This window comes from Bradysia coprophila (genome assembly GCF_014529535.1).
Source record: "Bradysia coprophila strain Holo2 chromosome IV unlocalized genomic scaffold, BU_Bcop_v1 contig_5, whole genome shotgun sequence".
Lineage (NCBI taxonomy): Eukaryota > Metazoa > Arthropoda > Insecta > Diptera > Sciaridae > Bradysia > Bradysia coprophila.
The window spans coordinates 6,740,954-6,761,312 of NW_023503374.1; the positions used below are offsets into that span (position 1 = coordinate 6,740,954).

The 20,359-nt window shown below is 34.0% G+C and overlaps 2 protein-coding genes across 4 annotated transcripts in view; both read right to left on the reverse strand.

The window, feature by feature from the left end:
* Positions 1-1,994: 1,994 nt before the first annotated feature.
* LOC119071924 (zinc finger MYM-type protein 1-like) lies at positions 1,995-4,661 on the reverse strand. The gene is made up of 3 exons (XM_037177046.1): positions 4,457-4,661; positions 4,269-4,394; positions 1,995-4,121 (listed from the first exon to the last, which is right to left on the reverse strand). Exons 1-3 carry the CDS (start codon positions 4,524-4,526, stop codon positions 3,109-3,111), a joined length of 1,209 nt encoding a protein of 402 aa, XP_037032941.1. The 5' UTR covers positions 4,527-4,661; the 3' UTR covers positions 1,995-3,108.
* Positions 4,662-17,598: 12,937 nt separating this feature from the next.
* Positions 17,599-20,359, reverse strand: part of LOC119071876 (protein hu-li tai shao) — a 35,216-nt gene continuing 32,455 nt past the window's right edge. For 2 of the 3 annotated variants that reach the window (XM_037176955.1, XM_037176953.1), the window contains one exon: positions 17,599-19,721. In XM_037176955.1, the coding sequence (XP_037032850.1) occupies positions 19,614-19,721 (108 nt within the window). In that variant the 3' untranslated portion in view covers positions 17,599-19,613. The remainder of the gene's footprint in view (positions 19,722-20,359) is intronic. The other variant, XM_037176954.1, reaches the window with a different exon arrangement.

Consider the following 20,359-nt stretch of genomic DNA (forward strand, 5'->3'; position numbering starts at 1 on the left):
CAAAAAACAATATATTTTTCATGTGTCGGGGCCGAAAATGAGGCAGTTTTGAGATTTTTCTCTGGTTTTCGACCCCTTACATGAATTTTTTTTTGTGTATCTGTTTTGGACGATTGATTTTAGGCACTTTCGCATGTAGCAACTGACGAAATTGTCTAAAAACAATCGTCCAAAACAGATGCACAAATAACTATTTAATTCAATTTGCAAATGGTACCCTCAGCAAAGAAATACTTTATGAACGACCTATCGAAAATCAAAACGAATATTTTCGAAAATGGTTTCACAAGAGATCGACAACTAAACTGAAACTCATGGCTGATAAAATTAATAATGAATCAGGATCTAAATTGATTGTTTTAAACTCTTTTAATTATTAAGAAATTTAGCAATTATGTAATGTGTTTTAAGTGACACAGCTCTCCGATTTACTCAATATTTTGGATTTCACATTAATTGAAATTAGTGACATTTGTCCAGAGACTAGTTCTGTGAAAACATTGTGTAACAGTTTGACTAAATGTATTATAGAGACTATGTTCAATAAAACAATTCCTTAAATTTAAATTTTCCTGTATTTTTCCGAATTTTCCTATAATTTCCAATTTTTTCTCAATTTCCCAAATTTTCCTAAATTTTTCCAAAAATTTAAGGAAAATATGTGAAATTTAAACATAATATGGAAAACAAGTAGTTTTCCATATTTTTTTTGGAAAATGTAAAAAAATTCGAAAAAATTTGGAAAAATGTAGAAAAATCGAGGGGTGACGCACTTCCATTTAATCCATTAAATCCATTTAATCCATTTAATCCATTTAATCCATTTAATCCATTTATTTAATCAAAAAAAAAATTTAGTTTTACCGAAATAATTAGGCTACCCACCTGAAAAATTTGTAAAGTAATTGCGAAAAATAGATTTGCACGATCCCCAGCTCGTTTAAGTACTCGTGAGGTATAGGAAATTTTTTTTTGTTAAAAATGGTATTAAATTTTTTTAATCCATTTAATCCACTTTACATCAAAAACTACTAAAAGTGGATTTTTTCGCTTTTTAACATTGTAGTATGAGTTGTAGTAAGTGGTTCGATCAAAATCAACAATTTTTGAGACTTTTACAGTATTTGGTAAAATGAAGTTTTTTCCTATTTAATCCATTTAATCCAATTTTTATTCCATTAAATCCATTTAATCCATTTAATCCATTTAATCCATTTAATCCATTTAATCCATTTAATCTAGAAGTGAGTCACCCCTCGGGATTTCTGGTGCAACATTCTAGAAGTACTACCCAAAATTGTTTTTGTTTGCTTTTATGATAACACGATAACTCGAGTAATTATCAGAAACCGCAGATGTGAAAATACTTTTTAACATTTCATTCGGTCTTACATAGTTTAGAAAAGAGAGTGTTAAAGGTAAGTGCACGTATGGATTTACATAAGGTATTAAGTGTTTTCTGATGCTTTCGACCAGTAGCTTAGTTCATGTGGTTAACTTCGAAGATTAGACTATGAATACAAGATCTAAGACAATTTTTACAGTAAATTGTATTTAAAAAAAAAATCCCTGCTTATGAAAGAATGAATATTTGAACGAGTGTGAACTTTACGACCAGTGCGAGGGTCGTAATTCACACGAGTTCTCGCACGAGTTTCATGTACTTAAGAGGTAGGCAAGAAATGCCAAAATACGCGGTTTTTAGTAGACAATATAAGAAACTCATATTCAGAGGCGCCGACTTGTGTTTTCACCATGGGGGGCAAAATTATTATTTATTATTTAACTTAGACCAAGTCAATTAGGACCTTGTTTTGCTAAATTTGAACGACCTGAAGTCAAGTCCAACTACTCGGTAAGAAATCATCGACTCTAGACATCAAACTAATATGGGTAGTTGCAAGATCTAATAAGAAACAAAAAAAATTTCAGAAAAAGTTTTTAATTTAGAAAACTTAAAAAAAAAACGTTTACAAGTTAAGTTCTGCCTTCATGGCAAAAACATTGCTTCTAGTAGTTCCTTCACAACTAATAAACTTATCGATTATCAGGTCCATATCAATTTTTGCTGCTATGTCTCGATGAATATGTAAAATTGCCAAATCATCTAACTTCTTCTGTCCTAAATTTGCACGCAAAAAGTTTTTTAAACGTTTTAATGTTGAAAACGATCTTTCCGCAATACAAACGGTTTGTGGATAAGTTAAAAGTAAACGGATAAATTTCGTGTACTCTGAACAAAATTCGCGGATAGCCACATGATTTTGTAAGAAAATGTGGATATCAGACAAGTTTTTAAACTCTTTCTTTTTAACTAAATCGATATCAAAAAACATTCGGCGGTGTAAACAAAGACGGTCTATATCAAAATCACATTCTGCATTATGAAACAAATAGTTTCGGATGTCGTCGAGCTCACAATCATTTTTAGCAAAATCTTCCATCTTTGACAATTTTTCATACGTTTCGGAGTCGAAACGTGTAGCAAGACTGGTTAAGATTTGGTCTATGACAGCATAGTATATCCTCCTGTATTTGTCATTCGGTGTATCGGGAAAGTAGGCAGTTGATGTATTTGAGTCGAGTCGTTTTGGTGGAACGCGTCTTCGTGGAAGAACTGGAGGATCCATGCCACATGTTTGCGCGAGAATTTCCGATTCGTTGTAGATTTCACCAAATTTCTCAACTGAATTCAAGCTGGACCTTAGAATTTCCACACGTCGTAAGATGCTTTTGAAATTGATAGATGTTGCTTGTATAGTTTCATTCAAGGCTTCTACTCGCTCCAATGCCGTTATTGAAATATTCAAGAGAATCAGACATTCAAATTGACTGAGATATTTCGAAAAGCCCCTTGCTTTGATACCACTATCACCAGATTCCAGTCCTACGCGTTCACAAAACTCCAAGATAACCTGGTAGTTTTGCTTGATTGATCTGAGCGAGTTAACTCGCGCACACCATCTCGTAGGGCAAAACGACTTTAATGAGGTCTTCGTTTGTGTAACCTTAACGGTTTCAACAGAATCATCATCCTCGTCCTCGTCATCTTCATTGCCGAAATTGACCTGGATATCTTTGAAAATGTTTAATCTCTTAGCCGATGCTCTAATGAACGTTACTAATTCTCTCATAACTGATAGAAAGTCTGCTATTTCTGGGATTAGGCTCATTGCATCCTGTGACACCAGACTGAAATTGTGGCCAGCACAATGTGTATACCATGCTCTTGGTTCGAGCTCCCTGAAACGAGTCTGTAATCCTGTTATTGATCCACTGACAACTGACACTACTTGCTCCATCATAGCATTGTCCTCGGCACTTATTTACTGGCAACTCAAATCGCAATAATACGTCCTTCATAACAGTAAACAACGTCTCAGAATCCGTTGAAGGAGTGTCGTAAAAGCCAAGGAATGTTTCGTGAATTCTTAAAGATTCATCTACGTGACGAAAATTCACCGACATCTGTTCCTTTCGGGAAATATCGGTTGTTTCATCCGACATAATTGCGTAAAAAGGTTGTTTCGATATTTCTGACAATATCTGTCGCTGAACATGCTGTGACATTAATGCCAACATTTCATTTATGATGTCGTGGCTAGTCCATTTGTATTTCTTTGAACTATCCAACCAGAATTTCAACTTTGGACAATCAGTTGCACGTAGATGTAGTAGCTGAATGAAATTCGAATAAATTTCTGAGTGTCCTCTTAATGGAAGACCTTGCATAGCTAAAAATTTGATTGTGTCGAAAATTTTATCCAGACAAAATCTAGCATCGATCCTGGCCTGTGTCATCTGCTTAGACATCATAACGGAAACGTTTTTCGTTTGATGGAACTCGACTGAAGAGCAAGCGTGTCGATGTACACTTGATTGTTCATGAGATTTAAAGCGCTCAGTCGCTTTTTTCCAATTTGAAAATCCTTCTGTAACGAAGGCAGTGTAGGCATTTTGATCTGTTACGCCTGCAGTTGGGAGTTTCACTTTCAAATCTTTGTAGCATTTTGAACATATCGAACAAAAAGCCTTTTCCAAGCGCTCACTATATTGTAGCCACGGAAATGTAGTGGTCCATCGAGAGAGAAATTTTCTCCCAGAAGATGAAGACGCAGAAACTGAAAAAAAACGATTAATTAGAAGTTTTTTCCTCGTCACTTCGACGATTGATTGTAGGGTAATTTTGACTACAATCAATTTTTCAAAAACACGGCCGTAGTTTCGGTTATTTATTTAACAAAACGGCACACACACACCATACACACCTTCAGTACGTGAAGTTTTCTCGTTCGAATGCATCTCCAAAACGTCATTATTTTGAATCATGGCAACGCTATCGATGGAAGCGCTTGGTGAAATTTTCGACGGAGGATTGTTGGTTTCGGCGATGACTAATGAAATCGTATATTCCTCATCCAAAACTGCATATTGTAGTAAAAGAATTACAAAATACCTTCCGAAGACGTATGTGGATCTGTAGCTGTTTCAGTTGCCTTGCGCCACTGTTTCACAAACTTATCCATTTCGGCAAAAGCTTATTATCGAGCCCAATAAACTTTACTATTATGACCTCTGGTCACCCAAAATAACAAACTTTTGATCGTATATTATTTTATACAGACAATTACACGGTTACGATAAATATATACGAACTGTTACTAAGTAAACAGCCTCGCTTCATCGAGGCTGTTTATTACTAAGTGATTCGATCACAACACAAATTACTTTGATTGATGTTGCTTACACTCTTTCGTATTGTTTTACTGGTCTATTGTGGTGCGGGTCACATTGTAACAGTCAACACAAGCGCTATCTGTTTTCAATTTTCTGTTAAACAATATTCTTGAAGCGCGGTTTAAATTTTAAATTTATCAAACAGAAACTACGCGAATTCAGTAAAATGAGATATTTTATCTACAGTTCTTTAATATCAACATATATCTATGCTCCAGAAATTAATGTTTTAAAATAATCTTCAAATATTCCATCGGGGGCGGTGCCCCCCACAAACCTTCCCATGAGGGACAAGCGCCCCCCTCGCCCCCGTATACTCGGCGCCACTGCTCATATTAAGCTTCCTAAATTTTAGGAGTAAAACATCGCTCGCTGAACATTCAACTCTTTGTTTGTTAAGAAAATTAAATTGAATTTTAGTAAAATAAAGCATTGAACGGCTGGGGTGTTTTATAAACACCGCTTCCCAGTAAAATCTTGTACATAATAGAGCGTACCGTGCTGTCCATTGGATCATATATGAACAACGGTTATTATATCGGAGTCTTTGTTAACAAAATTCGTAGAAAGTTCTGTTTATCAAAATTCTCTTTTCTTTTCTTGCATTTATAAAGATAACACTGCTTATATTGCACTTTTGTACGAAGGGCACATTTGTTGCTATGTGAAGATTACCGATGGAAGTAAAAGAAATGCATAATTAATGATTAGATGAAATTAATAGATATCGGTTTTTTGTCTGACTATAATATGGTGATCTTAAACTCACCAGCTCATTTAAAACTAGTGAGAAAACGAAGACTGGAATTATTGAAAAATTAGGTCATTCAAGAGACCTGACCCACCCACGTGGGGCCTAGTTTTCCTAACGCATGTTAAAATGCTTTTTTAGTGAAAAAGAGGTTTCCAGTTCGAGGCGGAGGCGGAGGTTGTTTTCTTAATACCGTCAGAACACACGACGAAGTCGCGGTATTTCAACACTAGTTAGGAAAAGTAATGGCACCACTATAGAATTATGTAAAAGATTGCGCATCAATTTGCTGAAAATGCGTTAATTTTGGTCAAAAGAAATAACGGATTTGGTAACTATACTTGCTTTCTTTGATAGTTTAACGAAGTGATTGAACATTTTTGACCACTTTGACCCATTGATGCTCCATTATATATCCATCATTCCCAATGTCCGTCATTTCATTATTACATGTCGCTATCCATTTTTATCTGAATTTCCTTCAATCCCATTACCCTACGAGAAAAATATCTCAAATCGTTGCACACCTTTAAAACGAACCGCTTAAATCGAGAAATTGACCATGAATTTCTCGTTCAAGTCAATTGAATAAAGGCAAACAACGACCACTTACCGAAATACTTCAATCAAAAGTAGAGAGAGAGGAGAAGTGTTGAAAAAATCACTTGAAAACGGAAAATAACATACATTTGCACTTAGACCGAACCAGATCCCGAACATGTGTATCCAACCAGCAATGTCAAGTGTTTTCTTTACCTAATTATATCGATAATAGAAAGAAATGAGTATCTAAAGCGATATCCATCGTATCAGGAAAATGGATTTCTTTTTCGTTTCATTTTTATTCGATAGCGGTTGTGTATCGAACATTCACTTCAGTCGATTATTGCCTAATTGAATCGAAATTTTTTTCCGACAAATTACATTTCGCCAATTTAAGTGTCGGTAGGTGTAAGTGTATGAAATCGAATTGATCGAGGGTTTCTTCAATATCATATGTTAGCGCGATGAGGTTAGAGAGCATCGGAAAAATCGGTTTTCTCTCAATTTTCTCGCATTTCTTTTTTTTAAACAAAAAACCACTGAATTGCGCCTATAATCGAAATATATAAGAAAGAAAAGAAAAATTTGTTCTATTCCAATTTTGAGATGATGAACATTCACATCGAGTTTATATGCTCACTGATGGTTTGCGTGGATTCGCAATTATGATTTTCGGATGTGTGGTCTTGACACTTTGAATACAACTTCAATTTCGTTCAATTAAATTGATGTTATTCGTTGACGTTGTTGTTGATGATTCCGTATACACATTCAGTCGTATGTAAATTTAGCACAATCATGGTGAAAATGTTATTGGATGATGAATTTTTATGAAGTGTCTTGTTGTGTAATAATCGTATGTCAATTTTTTCGTGTCCTGATTATTATTAGAGACAAATTTTCAGAAAATTGAATAGAAATTATGATTCGGGGAGAATGAAAATTTTCGGCTTATAACTGAGATAAATTCATTTAACATAGAAATTTCGGATAATGATTCTTTGCAGCTTCCACAGTTGATAATTTGAGCCATTTAATTTTTCAATAGATATCTCGCTTGTATCCATACTTCGACAAATGAGTACTTCTAACCGAGCTCGACGTTTGGATTTCTGTAAATTTTTCTGAACGAACACACCAATTTCTCTACCTTGGTAGATAAATAACTATTCTGCAACTGCGCTGCGAAAAGTGAACTTTTTCATGCCTACTTTGAATAGCATAATGGGGTGTCTTTTTTTCAATTTGCACACAAAATATCCGACTTCTTTGAAACATGTCCAATGTTTTTACGTTTCAAAAATTTATGTAGAGTCGCGTACTTGCTGATATCTACATTCCGATATAAGAATATCGTCGCCTTCAGTTTCAAATACAAGCTCCACAATGTTGAGGGCTTCATGGCTTTACTTTTCTCGTTAAATAGTACATTGAATGACAAGGGGCGAAAGTAAAAAAATTCAACCGTGTGCGAGAGTTGGAGCGCGCGCCGAAGGCAAGGGCTCTAATCGCACAGGTTGAATTTTTTTACTTTTGCCCCGAGTCGTTCATACTATTTTTTTTGATACCAACATTGAAAATTGATACGTATCGCAAACATCGCAACAAAATGTTGAAATAAAAAGGCATTTAGCCAGAAAATGCGGTGGTCCGGTGGGCGGCAGCCCCCTGGTATATGAAAAATTTAATAATTTAGCCATCACAACAATAACACACACAAAAATTAAGATATAACTAACAAATCATTCAGTAACAAAAAGTATCAACTTTGTATGCTAATTTCAATAAGAACACTGGCGCACAGTGTTTTACAATTTTGATCAAAGAATTCTGCATAATATGAGCGGATTTTGTTGACAACTCGACTCATTTCTCTCATTTTCTGTGACGTCAGTCACTTTCGCTGTTCGTTCAGTTGCGTTCGCTCTTCGTTAAGTACTTTCTCCCCGTGGGATGCATTTTTTTACTTTCGCCCCTCATATGCGGGGCGAAAGTATCATTTTTCAATGTTGGTATCAAAAAAATAACATTGGAAAACCTTCTCGCACACTGAGTCTGTTTTCTAACTCTCGCACCATTCAAAAAAAAAATTGTACGCGGTCCGCAGCACCGTTTTCAATATCGGAACAAAATTCGTCACTGGAAACACTCATTTTTCTTTTACCAACACGACGCGTACAACTTGACTTCTAAGACTTATTTAAACGAAATGTCTTGAAGTAGTTTTATTATCATAGCCCTCTTTGATTGAATGATTGAAAAAGTTGCAAGTGTTTTTTGTTGCAGAAATATTTTCTTGTGGAGTTGTTGCTGTGTTTTCATTGCAGAGACGCGCATTAAGTGCAAATTTAGCTTATATTATCTAAAATTAGTATACGCGAATATATCTTAAGATCATTTGGAGACTCAAGCGGTTTATATGGATAGGAACAATTTGTCTGTAGAATTTGCATTTCAGAAGTTCACTTTTCGCGCTTGTTGCAGAAAACGTTGTATGCAACACGTTGCGAAAACTGGTTGTTTTCGTCACACAATGTGATTGTCAGACTCACATCTAGTGACGAAAACAACCACTTTTCGCAACTTGTTGCATAAATAACTATTTTCGGAAATAGCTTGCCAGTATATCAATTTTTTTGTAACATTAAATTCTATTTCAGGATTTGAGGACTGTTTGATGGTGGCAGCAGTTTGCCGTCTTTGAAAGGTTAACTTTAACGAATTTTCGGAAAGAAGTTTTTTTTTTTGAATAATTCATACATTTTATCCACGTAACTTACAACTCTCAACTAAATGAAATAAGTGAACCAAAGTATTTCTACATCGTTTACTCCGGACGGTACTGTAAAATCTAATCATTTTTCTCGAATGCTATAGTAATTCGAACCAGAACAAAAATTTTAGATTCGGTCAAGACGATTTGAATTATAATATTTCACCCGAAGTTATCTGAAGTTATTGTGGCAACATTATTGTTACTCCATTCTCACATATATGATATACTCTACACATAATGGTCTCTAGCTATTTTTGATAGCATAATAACCACACAGTTCTTCGACATGTATTGCAGTCCCTTTTAAGACTTTTAAGACTTTCCAAAAAAATAAAAATAAAAATATAAACCAAAATGAAATATTTTCGCACCATTAACTTTCTACTGTTATACAATATCACATACGCAGCATATAAATGAAGTGATAAGACGTGATACGACGTCGATCTGAAAAGTAGAAGAAAATATTAAGAAGTGACATGAGAACACATATACGACCCTCGCAATGTAAATTAATAGAAACATGTAACATTAAGCGTAACAATCATTGATGTAATTATCAAATCAGTGACTTGAGTTCTTGTATGCCTGTGCCATTCAAATATTTGGATTGGAACCCGGACACCAAATCCGCAAAATTCTCAACTCCTAACTTTTGTTTTGAAGAAATCACTCGAAATTGCAAGAAGATTGGCAAAATCGATGGCTTCAGAAATATTGCCAAGAAAGTTCTGTTTTTGAGGGTTCTTTCGCACATGTCTTAGGAGTAGTATCACCTATAGGGATACATTTCGCACTGGTAAGAGTTTAATGCTTGGAATGCGGTTGGCACTGGGTATTCGCATTACGATAACGCACGTACTCGGTATACGGTCTTATTAATCGTGATAACCCGATGTTCAGGGATGTTATTCAATTTTCTGGTCACAAGTAAAAAACACGTTTGTTTAAATTGTCGACGTTTCGCCAAAATTTATTGGCATCTTCAGGACTAACGATACCGCAAAAAACAAAATTTGCAGTTCGTAACTTAAATCAAGACAATTCAATCTTTCTATCGTTATTAAACTTACACAAAATTGTAATAAAAGCAAGCGATGAAAATTATATCGCGTATCTATTAATCTTATTTTAATAGTCTTATTAATTATTAAAACCCCCACCAAGTTTTTGGGTTCAAGTCAGTGTGATTAGTGCAGTAATGCTTCAGTCACTAACTTTTTTTAATCAGGCTTATAAAACAACCATACGATGATTCTGTTGTACGACATTTTTACTGATATACTGTGTATCCATGTTATCTATAGCACAACTCACAAAAACTTATATATAACCCAGTGAAAGGATAATAATATAAAGCTACCGCGTGCCAAGAATTTCAAGAATGTTTCCTTCAACAAGTTGTCGGTCGACGTATTAAGTTCTCTTTCTCTTGCTGAACATTTTATTGGGATTGGTACAATGGGTAAGATGAATAGGTGGTTAGATGATTCATCATGATTACTTTCCTATACCCTTCAACATACCGAGCAATTCACCGCTGTATACACATGTACACAAGACATTCGTCTTGGGGAAAGAATAGAGGTCGATTATTAATGATTATCGCTGGAGTTTATGACAAATATCATTTAATCATTCTGTCCATCATTCGGCCGATTTGATGGTGAAAATTAATTTACCATTACGGATTTTAAGGTCAATTAAATATTCCGATGAAATTCTTCAGCACAAAAAAAAGAAAACCATTTACGTTTTTAACATAACTTAAGTGTGTAAAACTTGGGAGATAATAAAAGGCATTTCCTTTGTCGAGTTTAAACACATCATTTCATTTCATTTCGTTTTCTTTTCCCTATGCTCTTCTCGTCTTGGATGAATTGAAAGTACATATATATACACACGGTCATTCGAATGAATATATAAGAATAAAAAGATGTTTTATGGCAATAAAGAATTTCTAAAAGCACTTTGTGTTGAAAGCTTAATCGATCATAAAATAGGGTGCAAATGTGACATTTTTTTCCATTTTTTTTTCATGCTTATTCGTATTCTTTCTGAATTCTTATGTTATTAAGTATGGTGGTTGATGTAATGTATGTGGAAAGATCTTTGCAGAGAGAAGGAATTTCTTTCTTTTTTTTTGGTAAAATTTTATTGTAACATTAGCATTAAGTGTTCGAAATTTTCCTCTTTTTTCATTTCTTATGGAATTTTCCCTAATCATCAAACTTGGAGTTTGAGAATCGAGTTACATGTCGCTTTGGGTTTTAGGTAGATTTTGAAGCTCAAAGATGTTCGAAGATAATTCGCTAAATAAAGCACTTTTTACATCGAAAATGAACCTTAACCGACAAGCTAGTGAAAATTATGAGTAGTAGTAAAGAGTAGTTCGTTTGTATTTAAATTCCAGATTTATCAGTCTCATTGAGTTAAAATTAATTTCGTTATTCGATGACTCGAATAAGAGGATTTTTTTAGTCATTCAAACAGCCCTTTCTGGCTTGCCTAGCCGCTGATGTTTCCTAAAATAAATGACTAGGTATCATGCTCCTCGGATGTTCTTCGATCATAGTACTTTCTAAGGCTCGGAATCGGTCCACCGAGGTTAAAAAATGACTCTGAAACTTTAGGTCAGGTCAGGTCAGGTTTTCATTTTCAAAGAAACCTGACCTGAGCTTGAGTTTCTGAAACCTGTCAGGTCAGGTTTCAGGTTGACCCTCAATTTTTATACAAATTTTTAGACATAATTGTCAGGTTTCAGGTCAGGTCAAAACAGGTTGGGGTATTCTCAGGCTTCAGTTAAACCTGGTTCAATCGTACCTTCATGTGATATATTTTACAAAAATCGACAAAGATACCAACTTTTAGAAACCACAATGAGTAGCAATAAGTATCTTGCCCACCCAGTTACCAAAAGATTTTTTAGAGATGGTAAATGTTTCGATTTTGAAACGGCCAAAATATTCTAAGGGTTTATTACGGACATTCGCAATTCAATAAATGAGCTGTTATAGCTGTTTTTAGGTCGCAAAAAACATTCCTACCTAAAGACAACTAAACCTGAAAGAAAGAACCCTACCTAGAGACAAGCTAAGCTGAAAGAGAGAGAGAAAGCATATCATTTCATACCTGAAAGAGAAAGCATACATGTCATATCATACCTGAAAGAGAGAGCATATCATATTATATCTGAAAGAGAAAGCATACATGTCATATCATAGCTGAAAGCAGGGGCTATTTAGTTGAATTATTAGCGAATTTTGGCGAATTTGACGAATTTCGGCGAATTTTGACGAATTTTGGCGAACTTTGACGAATTTTTGCGAATTTTTGTGAATTTATACATGATTTTAAGAAATTTCAAAGAATCGTAGAACTTAGTTACATATTTTTGGCCAAGACATTCTAAAAATCTATTTTTAACCGGGAAGCAATGAAGGTTTTTTTTTGGCCAAACGATGAAAAATGTCCTAATTTTGTGAATTTTACATATATTTGTGAATTTGGTAGATTCTTGCATATTTTTGTTATGCTATATCACAAAACTAGCAAAATATTCCAAAAAACATAAATTTGGAAGAAAATTGTCAAAATTTGAATTTTTTAATTTGGGAGAATTTTGGCGAATTTCGACGAATTTCGGCGAATTTTGGCGAATTTCGGCAAATTAATTCGACTAAATAGCCCCTGGCTGAAAGAGATAATGATCAGTAAATTGGAACTTCTATTTAAACAAATCTCGGGTAAAATTGGTCCTAGCGAATTATATAAAAATGTAACAAAGCGACATCAGTGAGGTAAAGAGAAAACAATTTTCTGTGTCGAATGTGTCACAGGTGCCTAACACAACAGGTGCCCAAGATAAACGAAATCGTCGGTGCCCGAGATAATTTTGACCGGCTTGTTTTCATTTCAAATACATGAAAGTTCACTAAAATGTTGAAATTCTTTATTCATTCTTTTAGAGAAACCGTACTTTTGCAATTTTGAAGTCCTAATAAAGCATTGAACGACATTATTTACTTCTCTACAAAGCAAAGGGGATGGATTGTCTCAATTATTGACTCACGATCACAGATGTTACCACAGCACTGCTACTAGCACGAACATAGAAAATATTCGAAGGCTGATGAAATCACAGTAGGCACTGCGTTTCTGTTATACAGATAGATGACTTGTTTTCGTTGTATGAGTTAAAACATACAATACAAACAATCCTAAGCGGTAGCTCGTATCACTAAAGCCTCCAAATTTGACACTTGTCAATTCAGTGTTCATGCTAGTAGCAGTACTGTGATGTTACAGATTTTAAAAGTCCTATACGACGTATTAGGATATTTTATGAGATTTTAATTTATTGCGAAGTTTTTCTCTTAGGATTAAAAGAAGTGGGTGAGACTTAAATCTCAGCACCTCGGCCTGTTATGCAACTCACGACGTTTTAGTACCTTTTTGTGCTGTTTATGTATTTGAGGACATACTTCGGGTGGATGCTCCATATTCAATTGTAAAATTACACAAGAATCTATTACGACTGGGCACTGACAGAGATAGTGGCCTGTTAAGATATTTGTTAATATTTTTTGTTCTTCCTACTAAGAAAATCTCTGTAGAATCTTGGACATATGGTAATGCAATTTCTTGCTTGCCTCGTTTAAGGCTCGGAACAGGTCAGGTTTACCTGAAACTGAACTGAAATTACCTGAAACCTGTTTGGACCTGTTCCTGATTCTAAAAAGTTTGACCTGACCTGCATTGACCTGAAACTGAAAGTGCTAGTCAGGTCAGGTAAATCAGGTCAGGTTTCAGGTCGACCAGTGCAAGTTATCAGGGATAACTGAAACCTGACCTGACAGGTTTCAGAAATTCAGGTTCAGGTCAGGTCAGGTAATCTTGAAAAAAATTACCTGACCTGACCTGACCTGAATTTTCAGATGGCTACAATTTTTTACTGCGGTCGACCTCGGTCAACCTATTCCGAACCTTAATTTCGTTCCAGCCATTCTGGAAAACCCTAGCCTTCCACTGATTTACGAAGGAGTAGAGAGTTGAAAGCGACACAGGAATACCTGGTTCGTGTCCATACAGCGGAGTGCTCGATGCTGTTCTCGCAAACTCATCTGCTTCTTCGTTATCTTCGAGCTCACTGTGGCCGGGAACCGGGAACTCAAGTAAGGCAAACTTGACATGTTTTTACCACGGACTCACGTGTGGAACGTCTCTACATTCCAAAGCCAACCAGAAAGTTTTTCTCTTACTGTACACTCAATGTTCTTCAAATAAAAAAAAAACGAATCTAGCTGTTGCGGGATTTGAACTCTGTACCTAATGTTCACCAGCCGAAAATTACGGAACTAAACAAAATTGTTTGCAACAATACGTCACTACATGAATTCTTTTGCAAAGTTTTAAATTACCTTCAAAAGAAAGGAGATTGAAACTTGAAAACTTTGTTTGAATTTATTGTGATGTTTTCGTCTTACTTCACTTTCAATTAAAAAAAAACGAAACTGACTCTAGCTGGATTCGAACTCGGGACCTCCTGTTCTCCAGCCAAAGAAATGCACAATTAAACACGAATGTTGCGAACATGCCAGTTGTTCGTGTTACACCGTTTATTCTACACCACTAGACTAGTATTGTTAATCAAAGAAAATTGTTGAATGATCTCTAAAAGGTTACATACAAAGTCCTAAACGTGATTTTTGAACAAGAGAAGGGAAATTTAAATGGAAAGAGAGTGTTTGAATTTAATGTTTTCGTTATACTACACTTTCAATTTGAAAAATAAAAAAAGTGAATCTGGCCGGCACGGGATTTGAACTCGGGACCTCCTGTTCTCCGAGCGACGATTACATAATACCATCAAATTTGCGCGCCATCTTTAGTAAATGTAAAAAAGGACTACATGAGGTAATTGGATCTGATAACATCTGTGCTTGTGTTTCGATTAGGACAAATGTCATTTTGAGACAATGATTTTTATCATATCCTCAATCATAATCTGCATAGCCTTCCATACCAAATAAACGATTGCATTGTTGTAAAAAAATCATCAACACCCTTTCATTCGATCTAATCCAGTGCCTATATTAGCGAAAATATTTTCAGATTTTCGTGAATTTTCGCAAAAAGTTTTTTTTGTGAAAATTTGAGAAATTTACGAAAATTTGAGAAAATTCGTGAAAATATTTTCGCGAATGTATCTAATCTGTTGAAGATTCTCAACTTTATCTTGTATTATCTTGAAGGTTATGATGGTGTGTATTGTGTAATGCTGAGAAAGTGTTCATATTCTGTGGAACATAAGACATTTTTCAACATTAAAGGCCATCAGAACTACGTGAATAAGTCAGAGAGAAACCAGTGAATTCTGAAATGTGACTTTGTGTCTTTATCCGAAAATATCAGTGCATGCCATTATTCTGTCTAAATAACAAAAGCTCATCGTTCTATTTTTATCACTTCTGTCTATTTCTGCAGTCAAGTTCACTAAATTTATAAACGTTCCTAAATCATTAACATGAATACTTACTAACAAAGCCATTTTCAAAGAATTGCATAGAAGACATTTAGTACAGAAACCTACGAAATGATTCTCATTAAGTAGGAAGAGTGCTAGTGGACCCCCTAAACTGTATAGAAGAAAGTGTCGAAAAATGTTAGGTATCACTCAAGGACGTACAAAATTGTATGGAATTGAAAATGATATTGTAGGCCCCATTCCCATAGACACTTTTTATCAGGAAGCTACGTACACTAGTTTTCCGCATTTTTACACATTTTGTGGACCCTCATGATGATTACTATGAACGATGGATAGGTACTAGCTTGAACGAATACCAATAGAACGAATGCCAGCATGATCGAATACCAGAGTGAGCGAATACCAGAAGGAGCGAATACCAACTTGAGCGAATACCAGCATGAGTGAATACAATAAGCGAATACCAGCATCAGGGGTCGTACTACTCCTTATTTTCCTGATTTTCCTTATTTTTGAAAAAACCACCTTATTCCTCCTTATTTTTGAAAAAGTTCCTTTTTTTTCCTTATTTTTCAATAATTTTGACGAGAAAACTACATTTTTGGATAACAGATAATAAAAAAAAATCGCTGCGCGGCAGAATACTGAGCAATAGGGTCATCGTAAATCTTCACCCGATCTCCTACTGCTAGTAAACAAACCATAGAAATGTAGTTCCTTGTTGTCGATTTTACCGAAGAAAAATATCCACGTGGATTACAGTAATTTTGCTACCTTCCCACTCAATGGGAAGAGCGGTGTTGAAGAAGGGGAGGGAGGGTAGAATTGAAGGTAACGGACGAATGTTTGGAAAGAATTGCATCTGTCTCACGCTAAAAAGGGCGGTCATACTAAGTCAGTTAAAACATCGACTTTACAAAAAGTCAGTCTAAGAAACAATCTAACGACAATAGAGCACAGTGGGGGAGGGGGTCCCAAAGTTTCAAAGTGTGCGACCTGTTGGAGGCTTGAAAAGGTCAATGGAATCTACCTGTTCCAAGTCATCTATGGGAAGAATCATTATTTTATTATTTCACTGATGTACTAAGAGGGAAACTTTCCCAACAAACTATTTGGTTGTAGATCACACTAAAAAACAAGACCTACATAAACTTAAATTCATTTGATCAAATTATTGTGTTGTTTACAAATTTGATATAATTCTGACCTCAAATCTCTACTTCACCTAAAAGAAAATTAAGGAATGTAGCATATTGAGAAATGTACAGTTTTATCCTGAGGTTCAAAACACGACCTACAACCAATGGAATGTTGTAAAGAGCCATAGTCTTATTTTGTGGGTTGTGTGGATTATTTGTATTAATATTTACACGTAAATATTCACAGTCCACAAAAAAAAAACAATTGACATGGTATAAGAAAGTAGCTGTAAGCTAAGGTTAATAATTTCAAATTAACTTTTACTATTAAACCATGGTAATTCATAGGCCGCGTTCAGGAACGAAAAATTCTTCACTGAGTGAACATTCGTTTCGTTGAGTTAACGCTGTCAAGTTTAACTTTGAGGTTAGATTTCTCACGATGTACTTTGGTCGTGAAAGTTTACCCAGATGTCATGAACGTTTCGTTTCTGAACGTGGCCCATTGCGTTTAAGTGGATTTAAGTGGATTAAATTAGTGTAAAATCGTTGAATATGGGTATGGGAATTTTTTAAAAACTTCGTAATTTTTGATTATGAGCCTAAAAAAGCGTGCAAGGGGTTGTGCGTATAAAAAATCATCAAGATTTTTACCCAAAAATTTACTTCCAAGCTCCTTATTTTCTCCTTAATTTCAACCGAAAAATTCCTTATTTTCTCCTTATTTTTTTAAAAAACCTCCTTATTTCCTTAATAAGACACGTCATTTTTGAGTGCGAGGTCTGCAGCATGAGTGAATACCAGCATGAATGAATACCAGCATGAGTGAATACCAAAATGAACGAATACCAGCATGAGCTAATAGTAGCATGAGCTTAATACCAGCATGAGCTAATACCAGCACGAGCTATGAACGAATAACAGCACCAAAGAAGACAGAAGAGATTGAGTTAAAAGAAAATCCGATTAGGCTCTTGGAAAAGTGCAATTTTATTTTGAAATAATCGTTTCCGTTTATTTTCCATATTTTTGTTTTTTGTTTACTTTTTATAATAATTAGCAATTGTTTTTGTTTAAATGAATTGAATTTATTTTTTCACAAAAAAGATGGCAGTTTGTCTCTTGTTTTCCATTTATACTTTAAATATAACTTTGTTGTTTCTTTTATTTATTTAATTTAACGTGATTTTCTAGAGAATATTTTTTTTTTGTTTAGCTCATTTATTAGAAATAGAGGACACTATTTTTTAGATATAAATTTTTCAATCGGATTGTATGGGTTCTTCTTTTTATAATTTTTTTTGTTTTGTTTTTTAAATGTATAATAAGTCTAACCAACAGATAATTTTATTCTTAAAAATTACATTTATAAATAATTTTTTTTTTGTTTTTGTTCGATGAAAATAAATGTGTACACCGAGCGTTAATTTTAATTTTTTAATTAAAAAAAAAAATGAAGGAAAAATTGCAACAATTATATTGGTTTCGTTTTGTTTGTGTATTTTCTTTTAGTTGTATTCGTCATAAATACGCAATAGAATAATTTAAAAACTAAAAAGGAAGTAAAACAATAAAACAAATAAAATTTTAAAATATTTTTTCTTTTCTTTTCTTCTTCTTTTTTTAAAAAAAATGTGTTGTGTTGTACGTACAAAAAGCGATTTTTTTTCATTTTTTTTCTTCTTTTTTTTATTTTTAATAAAAAAGCAAACATTCATTCTTATAGCTTTGGAGAGAGATAGAGAGAGAGGATTGCATATCGTTCTAGGTGTAATATAATAAGGATGTTGATTTTTGTAATGTGAAAAAAATTATTCACAGAGTTTTTCCACTCGAGAGGTGAATAGATGTCACTATTCTCTATGGTGAATCTACAATATTGAATTTTATCTCAAATTCAAACTGATCAAACTGGTTGGAATAAAGGTAGAGGTAGAGGCCAGATCAGGTTCTTTTTCCAAAATTACCTGACCCGAACTTTCTAGTCGACCTAGCTTTGCTATGAACAAACAAGAAAAGATTTTCAAAAGACATCAGTGCCATCTGTTCACGTCTCGAATGTATCTCTCCAGATTTAATCGTTTTTTTTTGTGTTAAAAAAATAGTTTGGGTTTGTCATCAAAAATATTTGATTTATGGGCGGTAAAAAACTGAATTTTCTTCACTTTTGCTACACATCAAACCTTTAGTGTGCTTATTATTTTAGACAAAATAGACAAGGATTCCCTCAAAATTTCTTAACGAAAAAGAATTGTAGCTGCATAACGTTCTAATTTTATCCGAAAATTAAATTAAATCAAAAATTCGTGACGTTTTAAAGAACCGGGATCGTTTTTGTGGTTGTCCATCATTTTATCACTGACTTTAAAAGAAACAAATTCTACAAAATATTCGACTCTGCAATTATATCTACAAAATATTTTTTTTTCTTTTAGTCCTAAGCAATGGGTCAAGGCTATTACCGAATACGAATAGTTATAGAATTCAAATTTAGTTTTCTTCTTAAAAAAATACGAATCCAAATACAAAATGTGTGAGAAGATTTTCTTGTTTTCTTTTAATTTTAATAAATGCAAATAATGTATGCAAAGTAAACGCGATAGCAGAGCCAGAAACAAACTTAGTGTTCGACATTTTTTTAAATGTTATTCTTTAAACAAACTTGAGAATTTTCTTTTTACCTTCATTTAACCTTTACACAATGCACCTTGCCTTTGTTTCTCTAACATTTCTTTCTTTAATTTACTTTATAAGAGTTTATATATTGTATCATTTAGATAATTATATTTTGAATTTTTTTTTTTTACTTTAGTTACAAAAAATACAATAAAAGAAAACGGAGAATTACGAAAACAAACTATTAAATTCTTTCGATTTTACAAAAGACAAAAAATATCCCCAGTGAGTTGCATCTTACATATCCCAAAAATAAACATTTCTCTTTCATTTTTTAATAAAAATATTTCACCCGCCAATAAGCATTAAAAAAAACACATTCGCATGACTTGCAAGTTCTAACTTTTCACTTTTCACTTTTTTTACGGCAAAATATTTAAATTTGTTTCGATTTTAGTTAATTTTTATTTTTAAAATTTCTTCCTTTTTTGTATCTTAGATGAAAATCAAACTTTTTTTCTTCATTAAATTCACATTCTCTACTGCTCATGAGCTGTGAAATTAAGCTTCGACCTTCTTCTTTTCCTTCTTTTTCTTTAAGAATGACGGCGTTCGGAGACCCTTCTTCTTTTTCTTATCCTTTTTGGGCGATCCTTCGGTCGAAACATCCTGAAAAAATTGTACAAATTTGATTAAAGACTTATTGCAACTAAACAAATAAAAGTGGGGGAGGGGTAAGCTATTGGATGAGGAACTTTATTCTGAAATCATCTAGCTAAAGACTAATGGCAAAACATTCAGACGAAGGAATTTTATCTGTGGACACGAAATCACCAATAAACTAAAACCACAGTTACTAAGGAATGACAAAGCAAGGGGGCATCTAGAAGTCTTAGAGGTTCGCATTTAAGATTCGAGACATTGCACAATTAGCGGGAAATGCATTGAGTCTCAAAACCGTGTAGTTTTATAAACTAAAAATTTCATTGGATCTTATATGACTCTTGATTTGTAACCTTTTTGAGATCATCAGAGGGTATATCAGAAAAGTATATCAGACTCAGAAAGATCTAGTGGCAAACATTCTGCGAACGAGGCTGCGGTAAAATCTGTTACTTCATCTGTTTAAAGCATCGTCTAGTGTTTACCACAATACTAGATTACGTCCTTGTTTGCAATGTTTCATTTTGCCAATTAAAACAACATTTACAACAATTACGTAAGTTATTTTACTCACAAAGCCCCCATTCAATGAAGTAACGACTCAATGAAGTAACGTGGGTGCAGTGAGCAAAATGTTTTACTTC